General features: G+C 41.0%; 1 protein-coding gene across 1 annotated transcript in view; it reads left to right on the forward strand.

Moving 5' to 3' along the window:
- LOC308040877 (cytosolic phospholipase A2 epsilon-like) overlaps window positions 1-21857 on the forward strand; it is a gene marked incomplete at both ends in the record, with an annotated part of 34067 nt that extends 12210 nt beyond the window's left edge. The window contains 18 exons of the mRNA XM_080345257.1: window positions 801-937; window positions 1415-1546; window positions 4367-4407; window positions 5649-5691; window positions 6526-6583; window positions 7026-7192; window positions 7311-7397; window positions 8537-8574; window positions 10365-10512; window positions 11373-11509; window positions 12271-12493; window positions 13898-14012; window positions 15119-15256; window positions 16531-16638; window positions 17841-18032; window positions 18821-18987; window positions 20297-20483; window positions 21649-21857. Of these exons, the coding sequence (XP_080201383.1) occupies window positions 801-937; window positions 1415-1546; window positions 4367-4407; window positions 5649-5691; window positions 6526-6583; window positions 7026-7192; window positions 7311-7397; window positions 8537-8574; window positions 10365-10512; window positions 11373-11509; window positions 12271-12493; window positions 13898-14012; window positions 15119-15256; window positions 16531-16638; window positions 17841-18032; window positions 18821-18987; window positions 20297-20483; window positions 21649-21857 (2327 nt within the window). The remainder of the gene's footprint in view (window positions 1-800; window positions 938-1414; window positions 1547-4366; window positions 4408-5648; window positions 5692-6525; window positions 6584-7025; window positions 7193-7310; window positions 7398-8536; window positions 8575-10364; window positions 10513-11372; window positions 11510-12270; window positions 12494-13897; window positions 14013-15118; window positions 15257-16530; window positions 16639-17840; window positions 18033-18820; window positions 18988-20296; window positions 20484-21648) is intronic.
- Between the last annotated feature and the right edge of the window lie 1634 nt (window positions 21858-23491).

The following is a 23491-nucleotide window of genomic DNA, read 5'->3' on the forward strand; positions in this document are numbered from 1 at the left end:
ACACCCATTCTCAAAGTTAGATGCCTTTTGCATTACATGATATCTGATAATTTTATTGTTAAGAACTGTGTGAGAGAGCTTCAAGTTGCTGAAGTATTTTGCATAACCTGCATGAAGAAACATTGCAGTCCTTCCACACACAGTCCATCCTATGTTTGGCTGTAGCCATTTGAGATTAATTTAGGTGCCTTTGGGAAGTGGGAAGGAATATTCTTCACTAGCCTTCTCCCAGCGCATTTATGGAGAGAAATGGAGAAATGTGGTCCCTCTTCTGGAGTTGGCAGTTAGTTAAGATCCTGTGTCTAATTCAATGAGCTCCTTATGGAGGGAGCCTCTGCCATTGCCTACAACAGAGGTAGTTCTGCAAACCCTCACCAAGAAAATCACTGAAGACAAGGTAGAGATGGAGACCTTTTGCAGTTGTTATCAAGAGGGGGAGGAGGGTCCTAGAATAATCTCATCAGAAAGCAGCACAGATGAGCACAGGAAAACTTGTTAGTTGAGAAACTGAAGAAAGTGGCTGTCTAGAAGAGGAAATTCTCACCCTCTTCCTTTGAACACAATATCACTGTTGTTTGTAACTCATGCAAGGAGGAACAGAAACCACTTTCTGCTCTAGGTCATTTTATGGTCTGTGCTTTTTCCCTCTCAGAGGACACCTAGAAAAGTTACATTACACCAGGTATTTCTGTCTTTAAAAAATTCATTGCTCTTGCTACTATGCAGTAACCCTTTCAGTGTCATGCACCACCACTGACTTTGCCACATCAGCAACTGTTTTTTTCTCTTTCCGTACTCAGTTAGCCAGGCTGACTGCTACGTGTCCTTGTGGCTGCCAACTGCAACACGTGAAAGATGCCGCACTAAAACTGTGAGAAACTCCAACAACCCGGTGTGGAATGAAACCTTCTACTTCAGGATCCAGAGTCAGGTCAAGGTAAGGAGCCAAAGTTGTCTGCTTGAAGCAGCCTGAAGATTCGGTGGGTGGTGGGTCCTATCCATCTCCTGAACTGTGCCCAGGAGTTGCTTAAGATGTGGCACATTATAAGGGAGTGTTCAAATTATTTAAAACCAGAGATGACTGAGTTCCTGTGCCTGTTCAATCGTGTTGTTTAGGAAAGAACTGAACTCAGTATTGATGTTTTATGGAAACTAAAGGCTTATGAATCAGTGCAAGATGGATACAGAATTTGGGAGTTAAATAAGCTGTTGTGTAGGTATGGCCAATGTATTACTCAGATTACAGCAATTGAAATGAACTGTGGAAGAATTAATATTAGATTCACAGTATGTTTTTCCACAGGGGGATGATGCTTAATTTATGCACTTTTCTTCTCAAGTACATCCTCAATGCTTCTTCTTCCCTAGTGATGTCCAGATTGTAGAAAAACTGAAAAAGCCTTCTTTTTTCTAGAATGTGCTGGAGCTGACAGTTTATGATGAGGATTTTGCTACTCCAGATGACCATCTCCTCTGTGCTCTCTTTGATACTGCTAAACTTCCAATTGAGAGAACAGCACTCCTGTGTTTTAAGCCCAACCCAAAGGTGAGACCTGTGAGATCAGTGCCTGCAAGACCTGGCAGAAGGGGGTGTGAAGGGCACATTTACTTGAGTTTTCAAGCCTGAACTGTAAATTTTAAGGTACTTCTGTTTCCTGGCCTATGTTTTGTATTGCTTTACCCTACTCCCATGTCTCTGGAAATGCCTATTGCAGCTCTTGTCTGTGGTATCTTCCATGAATTCATCCCTTTTGGCTACAGCTGCTCAAGCCCTGGAAGTCAGTATTAGTTGATAGTCTTGGCAAAGTGTCTTTGTTTTATTTCCTGGGGCTGAACTTAAGGATTGTTTTTCCGATTTGTTGCTGGTCCAGCAGCTATGTGGCTCCCTCATGTAGGAGGCTAAAATAAAGCAACTAAGAAACCAATGGAGGGTTATACAACACTTCCAAATCCTTGGGGTGAGCTCTCTGAATCTGCCATGGATGACTTATCCCAACAATGGGTGCATGAATTGACACTGAAAATATAGACACAAAAAAATATGGTAAAAAAATTGTATTTGAGAGCCTGAGCCCCTCCTGCCAGTATTTTTATAAATTATTGAAGAACATATGGCTGAAACAGTGTGGTAGGCAGAGGAGGGATCTGACTGCAAGCTGCCCCTGAGTAACTCTGAGACTGAATAATCACAGAGTCACAGAATGTTAGGGATTGGAAGGGACCTTGAAAGATCATCTAGTCCAATGCCCCTGCCGGAGCAGGAACACCTAGATGAGGTTGCACAGGAATGTGTCCAGGCAGGTTTTGAATGTCTCCAGGGTAGGAGACTCGGCAACCTCCCTGCGGAGCCTGATCCAGTGTTCTATCACCCTCACTGTGAAGAAGTTTCTTCTCATATTTAAGTGGAACCTCTTGTGTTTCAGTTTGATCCCATTACCCCTTGTCCTATCATTGGTTGTCACTGAGAAGAGTGACATCCTCCTGACAGTCACCCTTTACATATTTATAAACATTAATAAGGTCAACCCTCAGTATCCTCCAAGCTAAAGAGGCCTTTCCTCATTAGGGAGATGCTCCACTCCCTTCATCACTTTCATTGCTCTGCGCTGGACTCCCTCCAGCAGTTTCCTGTCCTTCTGGAACTGAGGGGCCCAGAACTGGACACAATGTTCCAGATGTGGTCTCACCAAGGCAGAGTAGAGGAGGAGGAGAACCTCTCTTGACCTACTAATCACGCCACTTCTAATATACCCCAGGATGCCATTGGCCTTCTTGACCACAAGGGCACAGTGCTGGCTCATGGTCATCCTGCTGTCCACCAGGACCCTCAGGTCCCTTTCCCCTACACTGCTCTCCAACAGGTCGTTCCCCAACTTATACTGGAACCTGGGGTTGTTCTTGCCCAGATACAAGACTCTACATTTGCCCTTGTTGAAGTTCATTAATTTTTTTCTTGCCCAACTCTCCAGCCTGTCCAGGTCTCGCTGGATGGCAGCACAGCCTTTTGGTGTGTCAGCCACTCCTCCCAGCTTGGTGTCATCAGCAAACTTGCTAACAGTGCACTCTATTCCGTCATCCAAGTCGTTGATGAATATATTGAATAGTACTGGTCTCAGTACTGACCCTTGAGGCACTCCACTAGATACAGGCCTCCAACTAGACTCTGCCCCATTTACCACAACTCTCTGGCTTCTTTCCTTCAGTCAGTTCACAGTCCACCTCACTACACGATCATCCAGACCACACTTCCTCAGTTTAGCTGTAAGGATGCTGTGGGAGACTGTGTCAAATGCTTTACTGAAATCAAGGTAGACCACATCCACTGCTTTGCCATCATCTACCCACCTGGTTATCATAAAAGGCTATGAGGCTGGTTAAGCATGACTTCCCCTTGGTGAAGCCGTGTTGACTGCCCCTAATGACCCTCTTCTCCTTGATATGCCTTGAGATGGCACCAAGGATAAGTTGTTGCATCACCTTTCTAGGGATGGAGGTGAGGCTGACCAGTCTATAATATTTTTTTTCCCCTGTAATTCATAGCCACTACTCCCCGCCTCTTTGATTGTATCAACTTTCACCCCAAAGGCAAAAGTGAAGTTGTCCCTGTGTGTACCCCAACACTGTCTTCTGCAATGCACAGCAGCAATACCTCTAGGCCTGAGCCTGCTGTCTCATCTATCAGAATTAGTGCACTTTTGGAACTCTGAATGACTGATTTACTCTATTTCTTAGTTTTCCATCTATTTTTTAAAAAAAAAAAAGAAAAGAAAAGGAGAAAAAAGATTCTAGATTCCCTTTGAGGTCTATGGATGAGCTCAATGAAATATCTTACATGCTACTTCTTGCTTCCATGGGCAAATTGCTTCTGGTACCCAAACTAGGTCACTCACAACAAGCTCATGCATATCAACACCCCCTGACAGAGGGTTGCAAAACTGTAACTCTTAGTGACTCAATAAAACCAGCCTCTGTTTATTATGTTAAAGTGATGGGTGGAAAGGATCTTTAACTTCTAAGCTAATAGCAAGGACAGTAAATCACAGCAGGACAGTGCTAGGAATAGATGGGAATAAAAGGTAGAATTCAGAAGACAAAGCAAGGTGCAAATTGTCTTTCTGGAGAACCTTCATACAAAGAGCTAAAAGTACAGGTTGTTTTGATAATAACTTGTAGAAGGAAGGAGATGAGGAAGGAAACATTAAACTGTTTTGAAATGTTTTTTTTTCAGACGTTCCAGTATAAAATATTTATCACAGGCTGTGCATTGCAACCAGTTACTTCAATATTGCATAGCAGGGACCTGGATTTAGACAAGAATGAAAGCATTATATAGCTATTTCATTTAACTTCTTGTTCTTGTTTTCAGGCCAAGGAGGAGCTAGAAGTTGAATTCAAATTGGAGCCTGCGTAAGTGATATATAGATTCTTTACAAAATGCAAAAATTGTTAAATGCTAAAACACAAAGACAGCACTACAAGTCATGCTTGGTGGGATTTCTGCAAAAAAGTGGCAGACTTCTCCTGCATCTTTACTGCAGTCTCTGCTGGAGCAAGTCTTCTGTCCGATCCCTCCAGTCAGCTTGCTCTGTAGTTCAGTTGCTTTCAAAGACACCTCCCAGCGCTGTCTCTCCTATCCACAATGTCAGATTGTTTACCTGGGGATATTTCAGGACACTTTACGAGTGTGTGTGCATAAGCTTTTGTGTGCATGCATGTCTATCAATCTTTCCATGCTTGTTTCAGCTTATCTGCTAGACAGGCTCCTGATACTGAACCGTTCAGTCCAGGTTTCCAGTGTATCTCTGACTCCTTTGATTTTCCCTTGCAGCACTCTTTTCATCCTAGTAATTCTGTTGTCCTTCTGCCCAACACAATGATAATGTGTTGGAAACTCTAGTGCAGGGCTTTTTCTCCAGCAGAGTCAACCTGTTGTTCATATGAATCAGTATTTCTGCCTCTGTGTTACTATGAGGTAACTAAGGCACAGCAGAAATAAAGTGACCAGCCTAAGGTCAGCCCTCGAACTAGTGGGGAGCCAAGACCAGAACTCAAGTCACTCCACATCCTCTCCTGACTTCACCTGAATAATCTTGATTTTTTTTTCATGTAATTCATACGCACTGCCTTCTGCCCCTTTGATTGCATTTGTATATCAGCAAATACATAGAACTGGGCTTCCCAATGGGGATATGCTGGCCTATTATATTTATATTTATATTTATATTTATATTTATATTTATATTTATATTTATATTTATATTTATATTTATATTTATATTGCGCCTATCACCATATCAATAAACATTCTTTGGAACCACTCTGATGGTATTAGCATGTTACTGCTGAGATACATGTACTTTACTGAGAAAAAGAATTTGACTGCCTAACTGCAGATTCCATTTTAGATGATCATGAGGTTGCACTGCAAAAAAGTGGCTGTGATACACATTGCTCAGCTTTGGCACAAAGGCAAGTCCTCTCAGAGCAGTGTGCAGTCCAAGCAAGCACGAAAAGGAGCTTGTTGTGTACCTGCTGAGGTCCCTCTGCCCATCATTCTTCTAAAGGGGGAGAAAAGGCAACATCTTGGGCAAAGATGAATAGTCATTTGTTTGATCTGAAAAATCCATGTTTTTAATTTTGTTTCCTAGTTCTGGTCCTTATGAAGCCATTGCTACCAATGGAGTCCTGGTGGTATGTTTTTTCTGAAGAAATTTTCTACAAGTATTTCCTTAATATAAAGGGGCAGGGAGGGTGTGGGTTAGAGAATTTATGAACTATAAAATAGCCAGTAGGCCAGTTCTTTCTCTTTCACCCCCCACCCCTTTCCTGTTGAAGATACTTTGAGAATGAAATACTAATATTTTATTGTCCTATTCATTGGTGATACCCCACTATTTCCCATTTGTCCTATATTTTGACACATGACACACACACACATACAGACCTTTCCTCTGGTACTAGTTTTTCAAAAATGTACCGCTGTCTACTAAAGCACAGTGGTAAAAACACTGTGAAGCCATTTGCTGATAACCTACCCAGGCCTTTCCTCCTCTGGGAGACAAGCCATGTCTAGTGGGTAAGCTCAGTGCTAGGCATTGATCTATTGTAATTACATTATATGAAAGAAGAGTGAGTGCCATTAAAAAAAAACCAATAGCAATGCTTCCTCAGAAAACTTTTTCTACTATTGACTCTAGGTCACTCAGCAAAATATCTTTCATTTATGTTTTTCCCAGTTTAACCCTCTATAATCTATCTTAACATCCTAAAAATGCTCCTGATTTTCTTATTTTCCATATTCCTCTTACTGCTCCCAGTTGTATGCCATTTTTATGGGAGGATGCTCTACAACTCCCTTCAAAGGTTTTCCTTTTCATTAGTCAGCAGCTTCTAGCCCAGAATCACCAAGGAACTAGGCACTTCAGGGAACAAGACATGTCCAAAGCTGAGTGATTCATGGCTCTCTGTAACAAGACTGGGATGGGACAATCTTTCTCACAGATTCTTTTTCTCTGTCTTTTACAGTGTCGTGAACTTTGCTGCTTGGAAGTTGAAGTGGCAGAGAAGGCACAGCAAAAATCGAGTAAGATTATTGCTTTGTTATCTATTTACAAACAACTATATGCTTATTGATGAGAGGATGCCTCTTTCATATAATGTATTAGAGAAATAAATAGTATCTACAGTATACAGTGCTGTTAACACCAGGTTGTTAACATTAGGTTGTTATAGGCTTCTGTGACTGTATCTTGTACTCCCTCATGTGTATGTTGATAAGGTCTGTTAGACCTACATCAAAGTTGAAATTCCAGTTGTATAGAACAGCGAGAGCTTTCAGAGTCCCGTTTCCTTGTATACAGCCTCTGTTTGTTCATTTCCCTTCATTGCTAGTGCTCCCTTCAGAGTGTTTTCCACCAGACAAAGCTGTAGTCCAAACTCTACAGCACCCCACTTATTATCAAGCCAGCACAGTTTTCCAGTTAAGTTATGTGACATTTCTCACAAGCTTTGTTTTGTTCTTTTAGAGAAAGAGCTTTCCCTCACTGTGAGGGGCTCCTTTGAGGGGACACGGGATATCACACTGGGTCCTGACGGAGTGGCCAGCCCGCCAGGTCCCACCACGTTCCACTATATCAAGTACGCGGAGCCAACACTGGACATCATGTTGCCAAAGAAGAGACGCTACCACCCTGTATGTTGGAAATGGACTTTATGATGAACTGACCATGAGTACCTCTCTAGAAAGTGGGAGGAGGGGGAGAGGGTAAACCCTTTACTGCTTTTCTCCTTAAAGCATGTTATTTTCCCAGTGGACCTGTAAGTACAGTACAGAGACGGGCTCCCCTGTGGTGATGCTGAATTCGCTGCCCATGGGAAGGACAACGACCATTGCAGAGGTGAGCATCACTTCCAGGCTTCAGGAATAAAAGATCACTCAAGTTGAAATCATTCCTTCTAGAAGTCCCCATAATATTGCCCCAGATGGCTTATAAGAAGGTGAGAAATGTTCTGATTTTTTCTCAGACCTTGAACAGGAGCTTTGTTTCTCCAACTGTTTTCTTCACAGAAGAAGGCTGACCTTTAGTCTCAACTAGTCTATAGATGCCACTCTTATGTGCCAATAGCAGATACAGAGACCAACAAGAAAATATGGTGATTCCTTCAGTATGTCTCTCCTGCTTTTACTCAAAGGCTCACTGACTCATCCTTTGATTAGGGTCCAAACTGAAAGTTGCTCCTTGTACACAAGCTAGGAAAAAGTTAATAAACTTGCCCCTAGTAAACCTTGTGCTTCAAAGGACAGTATATTAAAATATATTGAAAATATTAGAAATATTGTATGGATTTTAAAGAATATAATGGTATTATTGCATGAAATAGATCTATGTACTGTATAATTTTGAATGAAGTTAATAGAAGAGAAGGATCCTTACTATAAAAAAAAAAAAAAGTGTTTCTGCTAAGAAGTACCTACAGATTTCCAGATTATTAGGGACAATCTTGTCCAAATATTAATAGTCATATTGTGAAGAAGTAGATTTCAAAATCATTAAAACATTCTCTCAAAATAGAATATTTTTGTTAGTTATTATGAAGGTTGCAATAACTGTTTTAAGACAGGATGAAGTCTTGGCAGCAGCAAATGCAGACTTGCAGGCTCTTCACTGTGAGACTGTGGCCAGGATGTCAAAGATGTGTTGTGTATTAGAACATAAAGAACGGGAAACATACAAAAAATAGTATTTCAGGATGCTGCAGAAAGCTTGTGAATAACATGGGAAACAGGACCTACTGCATGGGTCTCAGGAACCTACTGTACTAAGATTGCTAGTGGTTTCTGCGGTCTGGAAGTGTTTGGGATTTGTGGGCAGGGATGTTCCACCAAAGATAAGTGAATGCTTTCGGAAGTATATGCCGAGATCTCAGACATTTAACTTTGCAATTGCCAGACCTTCTTGGGGTCTAAATCAAGCTCCAACCTCAAGACAGAAAGGGAAAAATAAAAGAAATTACAGTACACATTCTTGTTTTCCAGGAGAAAAGATTTGACTTGAATGTGAGAACACAAAGCTGGTAAGAGTTCTTCTTCTCTTCCTGAAAACTTAGGTTATTGATTTTGATACAGTTTTAGCCACATGGAAATGACACAAGCAGGTATTTTCAGTCTGAAAACTAGAACATGCTTTTTATAAAACATAAAATGCATGCACAGCAAATTATACATAAATAGCCTTAGGAAGATTTGGCTTTAATCAATAAATGTTGATAAACATGTATTTATTTTAACATTAACCCTTCCCTTCTGACCACAGTATATTATTTTTGATCAATGTCAGTCTCTGAAATTCACAAAAACAACAAAGCTGACTAAAACACCAGAATGGACAGAAGTAAACAATAAAGTTGATCAGAAATTATAAACATTTGGTTTTTTCTTAACTGTCAATGTTCAGTAGCAGCTGAAGTGTATATTGAGCAGAAGTTCAGGTAGACAATGTGGCTAGTGATTTGACATTTATAGACATTCTCATTAATACTCATCAGCAAACATGAAGATGTTCCATGTTATCCATAACCATATGTGATACACAGAACCGGGTAAACTGATCTTTTCTGTGTGTGCCTGACTAGGAAGTAAAAGGGGAAAATAACTTAACTTTGAATTCAAGCAGAATTTTTCTATCATTCATTTCAGAAAGGTAAGTGATCAATGACAATAGGAAAACCAGCACTATTCCAGAACAGGAAAAATGCTTTCCATTTGTTTATTTTACATACAGAGAACTTTAAAAGCAGTTCATTTATATCTTGATTTACAATGGAAACTGGCTTTTACAGCTCCAGCCAACTCAGTTCCCCTTGCGTGTCTTCATTTACAAATATAGTTGCAATCATTTGGCTGATTTTACCCAAATCTGATGGTGGAGAAATCTCATAAATAAGTTTAATTACAGGTTTTGTTGAAATTATGAACTCAGTAGAAAAGAGTTCGGTCCCTGAAAGAAAAAGCAAAATCCTGCAGTTTTACAATGTCTGGCCGTGGCTAGCTGGCCAGGCAGGGAGTCCATGGGTAGCTTGGGCCTGAAGACACCACGCCAGATCTCTTGCCCATTGGTGTCCTGTGGGCACGGGGCACGAAGTGACAGGAGGGAGGTCAGTGAGTGGAAGAGCACAAATGCCCAGGGAAATAAGCTCCAACAGTCTATCTTTAAGGAATGACTTACTAAATTTCAAAGTGGATGCAAATGAATTGTTCTTCTGAGTAACATTAAGCTTCACAATTTTTGAGTCAAGGCTGACATGAAATACAACTGACAGCATTAAGCCATAAGACAGCTTGTGCATGTGCAGACAGATCACAGTAGTGGGGGTGAAATCATTCCCCACTGAACTCAGTGACCCATCTCCACCCATCCAGGGGCTGTGTGTCACCCAGGTCCTCCCTCCAGCGGGGTTATACGGCCACCCAAGCCCGACAGTGGGTGGTTGGGTTTGCTCCCCGGCGATATTCACCGCTAGAGGGGGATGTAGTCCCACTCCAGTTGCTCAAAACGAGAAATAACCTTCACGTTGGAATTGCCAACCTTGGAAAACTGGGGTTTATTTTACATTTAGAATGAGAAAATATCTCGTGAAATGGGAATCAATACACTCACTTTTTACCATTGACACAGATTTTCTGCCACTGGTTAAGCTTACTAATTGATCTAAGTTTCGTTACTTTTAAAAACAGAATTCTCTTTTGCTCCTGTCACATGGCATCACCCTGTTTGAAGGGAAGGGTGCTGTAGATTATCTTTGCTCAATGTCCTATATTGATATGGTGTGTTAATATGTAAAATATGTGCCTGTTTTTATCTTAGTAATTGTTCATGCCACCAAGACCTGGACATGCGCTTTGGGTTTGACTTGTGTTCAGAGGAGATGGCTTTCCTGGGGAAAAGAAAGAGACATGTAGCAAGTGCCCTGAAAAATGTTTTTCACCTACAACAGGATCTACAGGATCATGAAGTACGTATGTGCGGGGAGGTGGCCTATGTTGAATTTCTAGTGCCTTCATGTACTCTTCTAGGCAAGTGGTCATCAAAATGTGCATGTATCAGCTTGTCCATATGTCTTAAGCACATTTGCTTCTGCTGCCAAAGATTATTACCGCAAGAAAGACAAGTTGCAATAATTGCATCCTTCATGACTGTCAATTTGGAATTTGTCAGATTCGAGGTGTATTCATCCCTGCCATCTTATGCCATAAATGGCTTGGTTCAGAAACACTGTGTGCAGACTAAATACATTACATAGCAAAGATTTCTTCCCTTTTTGAGAGTTTACGATAAACATCTCTGAGTGCTCTGAGTGCTTATAATATCTTCCCCGTCTTGCAGTTTTGAAATTTCTTAAAGTAAATATAATCTATTTTAAAGTAATTTCACAATACTGAAGAATAACAGCATTGATAAGAGTAGCTTAACAACACTGGCTGTGAATGGAGTGCATTTCTTCATGAGGCTGGTATGTGGATTTTCATACAGTAGTAGTAGGTGTGTGAATTAAGAAAAAAGTGGCAAAAGAGTGGGAAATGTAGAGAAAATACATTGTTGCCTCCACAGAAGGGTTTCTTCTTGTTCATCTGTGCCCCGTATGTCCTAGAGACAGGCAAGAACCCAGGTTTGGGTTAATCTCCGAAACTATGTTAATGCAAAGGGAAGCAGCAGTTGCAGTCATTGCTTGGTTTCGGAGCCTTGCTTTCTGAAAACAGACCCAAGCTCTGAGATCAGGACCTGGACCTGATGTGGTGACCAGACTCAATTGCAGTCTGGGACGTTGTGTTGAATGCTGTCAGTGTGAATGTTCCATCCTCTTCCGCCTAACAGGTCCCCGTTGTGGCTATCATCACCACAGGTGGAGGGCTGAAGTCAATGACAGGACTATATGGCAGCCTCATGGGACTCAAGAAATTAAATCTCCTGGACTGTGTAACATACATCAGTGGATTGTCTGGCACCACTTGGTAAGCAAGCTCACTCAGGGGGCTTGACCAGGCCTTTTGAGAGTGACGCTGCTGCAGAGAGGAACTTCTGAAAGCAGATGAGATCAGGAGATTTTCTTCAAACATAGAAACAAGCTATTTCTCAGTAATGGGCCATTAAACATCATCTTGATCTGATACACTGGTTTTTTTATTAGCAATTCTTTACTGTGCTTTTCAACTCAACATTTGCAGTAGTTAAATACGTATATGACAATTACACTTGTCAAAATGATTTCTAAGTAAGTAGTTACTGTGGATGTAAGACTGCCTGTCGCATCCCACCTCTTCCTCTCTCCACTGGTGTCCCAGTTGTTGTTCCCAGTAGCTTCTGAAAATGGCTCTGCTTTCTAATGGGTCACACAAAGAAAACTGCAGGACAGTGCACACTTACCCCTCCAACCTGTCAGTTTGGAGAAGGACTGAGTTCTTCTTGGCAGCATTATTCCCTGCTCACAGCACCTACGAATGCCCAACACCTGATTGCCCCATGCTGCTGCCAGTTCTGTTTGAAAAAAAAAAAAAAAAAGAAGTGAAAAACATAAAAATACATTATCCTTCACTGCCATCTTTTAAACAGTCGTAGACTCTGGAGTGTTCATTCTGCTGGATGGAGCAGCAAAACCAGAGTATGTATGAGCAGAAGTGAATCCCTGAATGTAAACCCCTATCCCCAAAGGCACAAAATTTCAAGACTCTTTTTACTCCATTTGACCTTTTCTGTCTGTGTTATCTTTCTCCAGGACCATGGCCAACTTATACAGAGATGCCTACTGGTCACAGAAGGACCTAGACTCGCATATTGGTGAAGCCCAAAAACAAGCAACCAAATGCAAGATGAGCTGTTTCTCTATGGATCGCATGAAGTACTACAACAAGCAGCTTTGTCACCGTCAAGAAGAGGGATACAGGACATCGTTTATAGATCTTTGGGGGCTCATCATTGAGTACTTACTAAATGATGGGGTAGGATATATTCCATTTGTTGGACATCCATGTATTTTTCTCTTAGTGAATAGAGAGAAAACTAGCCCATTATTTCAGAGAATGTACCTCAAAACAGAGTGGAGTTCTCCATGTCAAAAAGCTCTCACATTTTTTTATTTACTCTGATAGTCTGCCTAGGAAAAAACACATCCTATATGTTAATAAATAAGGTTGTGGGTGCAGCCATTTGAAATCTAACTGGTATTTAAATTGAAGTGGAAGCAGTCTTGGGCAGTCTGCCTAAAATGCAGATTATGCATGCAAAAAGAGTTCAAGCTGCAAACCAGAGTAATTTCAATGGTGTAAAAACTATACAAAGCACATGTGAAACAGCTAGAGTGCTTGCTGATTTGCATCCACTGGCAGGTAACTTGATCTGCAGCTATGCTGGAGGCAAGTTCATATTTTAGTTTTGCTGAGAAGGACTGTGCAGACAGTCGCTGGTTTAAGTAATATTAATATTTACAAGCAATAACAAAATTGGTTTTTTGTTATTTAAAGTGTTTCCTACCCCTACAGTACAGCATTTCACTCCCTCTTTTCTACAGCTGGACCACAGTTCAAGGATTGTGTGCTTTTTGGTACTTGGGAGTGGGAAGAGAAGAGCAGTTGAGGATCAAACAGAAATGTGCTACAGTGTGGGCAATCATTCAGCCATTCATTTAGGTTTATTTATTTATTTTTATAAGTAAATATACAGTATTATATATGTGTAAACAGACAATAAATACATACAGAGAGGAATACTACATATTAAACAAAGGTATAAGCTGAATAGCTGCCTCTCTTTTACCCTCAGCTAGATGAGATCCCCCTCAAAATCTAGCCAAGCATCCTCCCCTTTGAACAGTGCTGACAATTGCCACGTAACCATTAACATCTCCCTAATCTGCCAGAATTAGCTGCTCTTAAATTCATTAGCAGTTCATGAGATTTTATGTTTTTTACAAACCTCTTCAATGAGAATATGCTTTTTGAGAAGAGAAGCTGAGTGGGATGCAAATAATTTGCAGCCATATTCCAGTCCCCTTGCAAGGCCTGGACTGTGAACAGCTCTTGTGTACTGAGAAAGGAAACTTTGTGCTCCTCATCCTAAGGGGCAGCTTCCCCCTACTCCAACTTGCCAGGGCAGTGCTTTCTAGTATGTACAGACATCTATGCAGGAGTAGTTTTGCCTCTCCTTGCCTCTTTGTGAACCCATGCAGAAAGTTGGGCTGGATCCTGGGAGACTGGTCTGTCACTGGTGGGTGGGTGCGTGGACCTGCTCTGGCATTTCCTGCATGTGGGGGGCAGAGCTGCCTGACTTCTCCAGCACTGGGGCTATTGAATTCACAATGTGTTGTTTCCATCTTTTCTCACATAACTGTTTTTCTTCAAACCCAGAAAGACCCCCACAAACTTTCAGATCAGCAAGAAGCACTGTGTGATGGCCAGAACCCACTGCCGATCTATGTGTCAGTCAACGTCCGGGACAGCTACAGCACCAATGATTTCAAAGGTAAGAATGATGTTTCAGGTCCTGTGGGGCTAAAATTGGCAACTGAATTTCTGTGATTTGGTCTTTTTTGCTTGGAAGCATTTGGAGAAAACAGTCCTGGTGTGTCAGTTGCTTTTTGGAGAAATAACCATCACATCCATGCTTTACAGTTTTAATACAGGAGCTTATTGAGATCAGGATTTCACTGTCTAGACATACACAGTCAAAATCCTGCCAGAAAGGCCATTTCTGAAATGTTATCTGATACACGTGGAAGAAGTATTATAATTGTCTGAGAGTTAAATACTGCTTTTTCTCAATGCCTAGTTATAGTTTCAACATGAAGAACGACCACATAGTTATCATAAAGTTTGGCAAAGCATCCAACCTACTCCAAACTGAATCTTTGCTTTGCTCATTGTTTTTGTTAATTTTTTTCCATGGGGAGAAGCAGCTGGAGGAGATGAAGAAGTGGAGGAGAAATTCACATAAAAATCTTATGGTTGAGATGAAAAAATGAACCACTTCTGAATGAAAAGAAGATTATGGTCCATGACCTTTCTATCCCAGTCTTTGCTTACTCTGCAGTTATATCAGATAACTGCACTTCATGTTGAGAGGACATCCAAGAAGGTCAAAGTTCTGCCTTTCTTATATACCACATATAAAGATATAATTAGCCTCTAACAGAAAACTTGTTTCTGAAGAGCTAAGTACATGTCTTTTTACACAACCAAATTCTCAAGGGAAGTCAAATTTACTGTATTGATAATAGTGGAAGTACTTTCACCTAGATGTGGGATATGCAAGGGCAGATCAAAACCTTGTGCACGCTGGAGAAGCCTGGACTGGTAAGTGCACACAGGGGGTGTAAGAGCTGGAGCTTTGCTGTGATCCCGGTGTGCACCTTTTGCCATGGGCAGCACCACATGAGCAGCATGTCTGGTCCTGCCTCCCCATCGCCAGTGAGCCAGCTCAGCTGCCTGGCCCTGCAGGCAGTCATGGATAAGCACAGCTTTGCAAAGGCAAACAGAGGTCAGGTGGGTTCACATCCTCGCTGCCCCTTGTTCTACACCCAGCTGAGAGCCTGGGAGCCTTACAAGTGTCCCCTTGTGCCTGTGTTGCAGAGTGGGTCGAGTTCACCCCCTATGAGGTGGGACTGCTGAAGTATGGCTGCTTCATTCCTACACAGCATTTTGGAAGCGAGTTCTTCATGGGGCGCTTATTAAAAAAGCTCCCCGAATCCCGGATCTGCTACCTTCAAGGTGATGTATTGTGTTGTCCTGACACTTCAGAACGGGGCAATGCTGTTAACTAGAGGGTAGATATTTCTGGTCTAACATACTGAACACTGCTACGATATCACCTGCCAGGAAATGGGAGTGTGTGGTAGTTTGTAGTAGCAGTGAAAAATCCCACAACTATTTTCAGTTTCTTACCACTGTCTCAGTAGTCATAGATGGAATAAATTTCCATAAGTCTTTCATTGTAATGAATGTTTCCCACTTCTTTTGTTATTTTTCTGATTCCTCTCTAACTGCACTCCAGTTTATAAAAATTTTGGTTGTGCAGAAAACCTGCAGCTGTGCTTTAACTGTGAGGTTTAACTTCAACCCCATGTAGATGATGTCATCTACCAAAGATGTAGGCTGCCCAGGATGAAAAATGAGACCAGAAGCAAAGGGTGTCTGAGTGTCTCTGGTCAGTCCCTGACTTGTACTGATGGGTTGTGTGTAAAAGTAATAATATCCCTTCACCACAGAGTCAGAGTCACTGGCAGGTGAACATAGAGCTGTGTGAGTTCAGATTCAGTCATCTCTTCTTACAGTTGTGCTGTTTAGAAGCTCCATGGCTTCAGTAAACATGCTATAATATTAAACAGCCTATAAGTCCAAGGAATACCTCTGCTTCTCAGGCTGGTCCTTTTTATCTGGCCCACTAGTTGAAAATTAATGTTCTACATATTGTGTATGCTGTATTGTTTTCTGTGTCCCACTAAAAATTATGAAGTCCATTTATGGTAGACCAGTAAGAATACATATTTAAATTTACAACAGCAGATGTAATGGTTGCATTGTGTTTTGTCAACAAAGCCACCAGTGTCCCTGTAGGGAGGCAGAGAGGGACAACCTTGGATGGAGACAAGAGGGGAGCAGGAGCCACTGCATCTGTGAGCCTTTACATGCTGCAGGGTGAGACCTGCTCTTACAAACTGAATGGCTGAACAGCCATTTCACTCCTCTGATTTACCTGAGCTCTTCTTTTGCTTCTGGAGTGTTTTTTCTCCTTTACCTTTACTTCTCTCCCATTCTTCTCTCTCTTTACTGTATACACGAGCCATGCAGTGGGTGAGGTGCAGAACTGATGGCAGTGTGACCCAAGCCAATGCCACAGAAAGTTAAGGGGAATTTAACAGCCTGGAAGTTTCAAAATATTTAAATTAAGCACATTCAAAAATTAATCCAAGAGATAAAAAGAGAAGGAAACAGGCATTTTTCTTGTTAAAATGTGTCCTTGTGTTCACTAATTCCCTTTGCAGGTATGTGGAGCAGTATATTTTCTGTGAACCTATTACAAATATGGGGTCTGTCCCACAGTTCAGAGGACTTCTGGAAGAGATGGACACAAGACAGAATAGAAGAAGTTGGTGAGAAATTATTAAGTCTTTTATTTATGGTCACTTGGTCTTCTGGATACCTTTTGGCATCACCTTGTCAACTATGTTGAAGACAGCATCATAGGATCCTCCTAAGAGATAGTGACTTCCCCTCCCACCATAAATACTAAGAGGAAGAGGGTAATCAGGAAAATGCTGCTGTAATTACTAGTCTTACTAAAACACTACTGATTAAAAGGCTCTGGCCTTAAGAGGAAGCTTTAGAGGGGTCATGCATTTCTCAGGAAGTATGTTGGCATTGTCCATTCTCACTCAACATTACAGAACCGAGAAGCAGTGGTACAGAATAAAGTCCTTTTTACTGCCTGTGCAGATGTGCAGAGAATAAACCTGAATATAAATGGGCTAATCAATATTTCCTGGGTTTTTATTTTATTACTCAGTACAGTAATTACAGCATTGGATTCATCCTGGCACAAAGATAAAAGAGGCCCAGAGGATATTTTCTGAAGCAATATAGAAACCAGTTTCATTGCTAAATTATTTCATATGATAGTAACTGTAATTACAGACATCCCAAAACCAAAGAACTACATCTGTGCAATCACGGAAACCACCAAGTCTCTTCTGCTGCACCATCAGCCGCTTGATCTGGCAAAGCAGGTTGTGATTTCAAGAAACCACACCTTGTGCCATTTCTACTTTTCACCCACATATGCTGCCATGTAGTCACCCTGGTTTCTAGATATGAACGTATGCCCTAGGTTTTCCTGGGATGTTCTCATTCTACTGATTAAGCATAGCCTCATGTAGCCATAGGTGATTATCAGGTAGAAGCTGTCACTGTTGCAATAGATAGACTCTGTGGTGCCCTGTTGTTGCCCATCTGACTAGGTCAGAGCATGTGCTTCAGCCCCATTTTCTCCATGCTTGCCTCAGTTGCATGATATCTCCCTGTGAGGATATGTAACTTTCTTTCTGATAGGACATTCTCTGAATCGATCAGTTCCCTTAAATTGTCCCTTTTCCAAGACTAAAGTCTGCTTCTGATAGCCTTCTGTCTTCAGGTCAAAGGTTAAGACCACCCAGCAGCCACTCCTGTCCTTCAGAACAGTTTTTGTATGCTTAAGTGAATTATCCCCGAAGAACACCTGAGATCTCCGACACACCAGGACAAACAGAAATGAACATAAATTAACAAACAGTTCACCAATTTTTCTCCCCTCCTCTAGATGAGGACCCAGTGTTGCCTACAAGACCCCACGAACTGAGGACTCGCATGTACACCCCTCCTGGCGCCCTGGCCAGCGCCCTTCGGGGAGCGTTGACTGACCGCTTCTCTGTGGCCCATCACCACAACTTCCTGAAGGGTTACCAGCTGCACAACAACTACCTGGAGAATGAGCACTTCTGTAGATGGAAAGGTAATGGGGACTAATATTTAAAAGGCAGCATTTTCAGGTGGATTTGGGGTGGGAAATTTAGGAAAGAATCCTGTCAGGCTTGGGAGGGGGAAAAAAAAATCTCCTGAAAGAACATTTCTTTTCTGAACAGAGAGAAGAGATTAAGACTTCAGTGTTGCCAGGTATTTAAGACTGTTTTTAAAGATAAGCATGTGTTTATGTGCTTTAACTGAGATGTCTGTGGTCCAGGCTGAGAGTGTAGGCTTGCAGCTGACAGAACTGAATTTGAAGTAGCAGAGAGAAGAGTGAACACGGCAAGACTTAATTTGGCAGGACTGTGCCTGTGACTTCAACTGCAACTGGAATATCCCAGAAAATATGACATACGAGAGAAAGCTCGAAAGGAATGGGGGTTTGTAGTCCAAAGAAGAGGGGACAGATGGGGAGGCATAACTCAAATGAAAAAAGGGATGGGGATATTTTGTTCTCCAAATCAGTGATGGATAAAAGATGAAAAAATGATTGAAATAAAGCAAGGCAGATTTAGCTTAAGTATTAGAAATAACTACTGGCATTAATGATTATGACAAGTTACTGTAATATATTGCCTGGAATCTCAACGTAGAAGATTTTTCAGAACAGGAATTTAGCTGGTGTTTTGCAGTTCCTCCCATACCCATTTAACAATCCAGTGGTGTTGCAATTAAACTAAACCAGGCCTCTGGAATGGTCAGTTCCACCTTTAATTTCTTTTTGCAGTCAAAATTCCTGCTGCTAATTTCTTATTCCAATAAATATTTTCTTTTTAGACACTGTGTTAGACTCACGTCCTAACCAGCTGATGCAAAATCCTGATTATCTGGGCATGATAGACGCTGGATTTTTCGTCAATACCAGCAGTGCACCACTTTTAAGGCCACAGAGGGAAGTGGATGTCTTAATATATTTAAGTTATACTACTGGATCACACACATCGGTGAGGAGACTCTTGTTACCATGTGTTTTTCTCTGCTTTTGCCTGTAAATGTCTAGCCAGTAGTGTCCAGAACTGCTAGTTATTTCAGCTGTTCATTTCTTAACTACTGCAATCCCCTATGTTTCTCAATGTAGTTATTAATATTGTTCCTATTTCTTCCTGGAATTTCTCTTGCTGGTTTATGAACATGTTGAATTATTCAAGAGGACATCAGCATGGTGTCTTCCAGAATGATGGGAAGAGCCTCTTCTGCTTTATGCTGAATCAAGCAGGTTTCAAGACCCTGCACAGGAATATGCATAAAGACGAGGAAACTATTTCTCCTGACTTAAGTTAGAATATAGTGGATAATTAGGTGGATAATCAGGGGAAGATCATTTCTGCACTGACAAATAAGTCGCTACTAGGAAAATTCAATGACAAGCATGATTCTTCAGAAACTCCAGTTTCATGGAGATAAAGTCTATAAGGCCTTGCAGAAAAAAAGTTGGGGTCTTTATATCTCAGAAACTGAGATTAGTTAGAAACTCGGTCTTAAACATCTTGGCCAGCTTAAGTGAAATTATTTTTTGTGAATGAGAACAGCTGTGCTACTGTTAATAAGACATATGATGCGTGGGGCATACATGTAATGAAGTTTCATTTCAGCCTCATACATTGTCTAGATTGATTTTATGAAGAAAGGCTGCTGCAATTTTAAGCACTTTGGTAGAAACTGTTTCCTATTTGATAGTGTCTGCTGTTAGATGGTGCAGACTAAATAACACAGTACATAGTAGGACATGATATTGTACTAAACATTTCAGGGAAAAGGTACGGTATAGCCTAGTACTTCAGACTTTCTCAGTAAAATATCAATCTCAATTAACACTGTTCCCTGATGCCTGCACAAACAGAGATGTAATTGCACATTCACTCTTAACTTTCTTATCTCCTGGCTTCCAAGCACATAATAAGATACTTTAAACATTTTCTTGCCGAGGTCCTCTTTACTAATTAATTCTATACAATACATTTAACACAGGTTGTTTCATGTACTAAACCTACATGCTTTACCCTAAACTTCTGCAAAATACTTCCATGTTTGAAAAAAATCTCCAGGATGAAGTCTCTAACTTTGAAATTGTGTTTGCAGCTTGTGATTAGCATTCTGGTTACTATGTATGGCAATTATGTGTAGAGTAACCCTTGATAAGAAGGAACCCACCCTAGGGGTCTGAGTCACTAAACCTTAATACTAGATAACAATTTGGGGGCTTTAAGACAACCAAATTAAATTTCAATGCTGACCATTTCTGTGATATTCCAGGTTCTAGATAAGGCATACAAATACTACTCAGAGCAGAAAATCCCATTCCCTAAAGTTACTTTGACTGAAGAAGATAGGAACAGTCTGAAGGAGTGCTACATATTCCAAGATCCAGATTTGCCAGGATGTCCCATCGTGATTTTTCTTCCCCTTGTGAATGATACCTTCCGAGAGTACAAAGCACCTGGTAAGTTGCAAGCAGTGGCAAAGGATTAATCAAAAGCCACTACTACCTACTTCCCTGACTCAGATGGAGCCTTTTTCTCTGCTACTGGCCATCTTTGCTGGCTGGGTTCATGCGAGAGCACTTGAGATAATTACACCTGTTTTCCCCATTCCTGCCAAAGCTAGTGTCTCCATTCATGTCATCTGTGTGACCCTAAAAAGATAGACACAGCCTTTGTCTTCTGAATGGTGTTACCATCTTCTCTCTCCCATTTGCAAAAATAATGTGTTGCTAGCTAATTGTAAAAGATTACTTCCTGAGAAAAGTATAGCTCACACAGATTATTTTCCCCTACATCTGTTGTCTAGGGATTTCATTCTATACTGGAGGCGGCATAGTTTCATGTACGAATGGTGTATGAACTTCTAAACTTCTAAACATCATGGTGGGGGAGCAAGAACCTGGCTTTCAGGCTGAATCCTGCAATGTCAAGATTGGTGTGTCTGATTTTGGTGCAGCACTAGCCTGGGGGTCATTTTTCTCACTCTGCTGTGGTGGGGGACTGTCGTTCTTTTTCTGCCCTGACCATCTGCTCCATATTCTCCTCCTTTACTGCCACTTACTAAGATGCATTTTCTTCGCTCCTTGGTAGCGGGGAGGTACAGTCCAAAGTTCTGCTTCTGCAGATTTAGGAGACACGAGCAATGCAAAGACAGGTGGATCCTGATGATGGGCCCCCTGACACTGCAATCAGGATTGCAGGAACTGGAAGTTTCTGTATGTTTCTGTTATTCCTTTCTCTCTTAAATGCTATTCTGTTACTAGAAACTCCTCTCTCTCAGCTGGGGTTTGTAGAGGTCCTGCAGTGCACTGGTCGTGCCTAGTGGAGTGCCACTTCAGAGTGATATCCTCAACTAATCCATGGCTTTAATGAGATGGTTGTTCATGAGTAAGCTGTAGATGATTATTACAATGCTGTCCCTCACTTCTCCCTTCTGCCCTCATCACTTCAGGCACAAAATGTTCTTTTAGCGAGCAGTGGCAATACACAACCTGCATTATCAGCTCATTTAAACCCTGTGATTTCTCTCCCAGCAGAAAGTTCCCCTTTTTAGGCTACTGTGGGCAGCTTGTCACTGACTGAGACAAACACCATGTCACAGCAGCAACTACTCTTTTTCACCAGGTGTCAAGCGCTGCTGCTCTGAGATGGAGGGAGGACAACTTGACCTGACCAGTCGTTTTTCACCCTACTGCATGTTCTCGGTCAGGTACACAGATGAGAATTTCCACCGACTGCTGAACCTCAGTGAATACAACATCCTGAACAACTCCCAGATGATTATGCAGGCCTTGCAGATAGCGATGCAAAGGAGAAGGCAAAACATGTGCTAATCTCCTGTCCACCTACCCCTATATTTTCAGAGGAGTTTTTCATGCTCTAGGACACAGAAGGGACATAACTTTTTGAACACTGTCCATTCTGCACCATAGAAAGAAACTACCCCAGGTGGCTCAGTGGTTTGCCTTTTTGTTTTGGTGCTGTTTCTATTCCCAATAAGTGGCATCTATAGGCAAAAACATTGCCTGTGAATTTTTTATACATGCTTTGTCTCTATTTAAGGTTATCTGTAGAATGCTCCTTACCTAAAATCCTTGTTACATTTAAAAAATAGTGTTATTTTAAGCCTAACTTATTATAATGGATGACATATAGGAAAATAATTTTTTACCGCCAGAGTGCTACAGTAATACAACCAAGCCAGCACACCTACAGGCTCTAAGAAGGGAGTATAAACTTCTGCTCCCTACAATTCTTCTTTGTGAAACACAAGGTGCATCCAGCACTAGAAAATGAAGAAAACCTGAGAGACGGCTGGAAGCTGGTATTGGATCCCTGAGTCAACTCTGCTTTCCAAGTGTCCTGAACAGCAGCTGCAGGGGTCAGGAATGTTATAGGGACAAATGTGTGCACACAGCCAGCCCTGTGAATCGTGTCCATCTCTTGGGCTGTGAATGAATTGTACATAAATGAGAAGAAGCAACTTAGGAGGAAGTAACGTAAGATTTTTCACATATAAAATATTTTCCAGCAAAATGTGGAATTTGGGCACATCAAAATTTCCTGTGGACTTATGTCAGTTTTGATTGTTCTGTGTTGATAGCATATATAAAAAGTCAACATTTTATTTTGAAGCTTTCAAAATAAATCACCCTGGGATTTTTTTCCCAGTTAAGGTTCTTTTCATATTTAACTTCCTTTCTTCAATTAAAAAGTGCTTAAAATGAAAATACTTTAATTCCACTAGAGAATGAAAACTTTGTTCTTTTACTAAATGCAGTTTGTTTAAACAGTTCGAGACATGCTCAGAAACAAAAATGCTTATTTCTTTAGTTCTGCCTGTTCAAACCGTGCAAATAAACAGGAGTGAGTTGGTAGCCCACAACAATCAATAGCGTCTTAAAACGCTCTGAACAGACCCTCAATGAGATCTAGCACAAACCCACCAATAATATTTGTTATGGCTTTGCATTTTTAAACTTTCTTCGTATTCCTTTTATGGAAAGTTTCTTTTATGAACTGTGGAAAGAGCTGGGGATGAGCTGTAAAAATTATAAATCCATAAGTCAAACTGAAAATACACATTTTATTAATGAGTTTTGTGTCCTAGTGGCAACTAAGAAAATTTTGAACAAAGAGTCTACTCAGTGAAAAAAAAAAATGAACTAGATGTCATTATCTGAGGCTAAAAGAAACTAGTAAAAATACTTGGGTAAGTTGAGACATTTCATGTTAATGTTTTACAAAACATCTTTGATTCGAAACATAGCTTCTTTTTAATAGACTGCCTACCTCGTCATCTTAGGGAACTCAACCTGAAAATAACAGGTTTCATTTACAATCAAATAACGTGTTTGGCATGTTGCAAAATGTTACTCAGAGGATTTTCATTTTGGCAAGAAAAAATGACAAATTATCTTTACAAATTGGCTCACAATTACTTTGCCAACACTTTCGGCATTTAAGA

This window comes from Nesoenas mayeri (genome assembly GCF_963082525.1).
Source record: "Nesoenas mayeri genome assembly, chromosome: 5".
In the NCBI taxonomy this organism is placed as follows: domain Eukaryota; kingdom Metazoa; phylum Chordata; class Aves; order Columbiformes; family Columbidae; genus Nesoenas; species Nesoenas mayeri.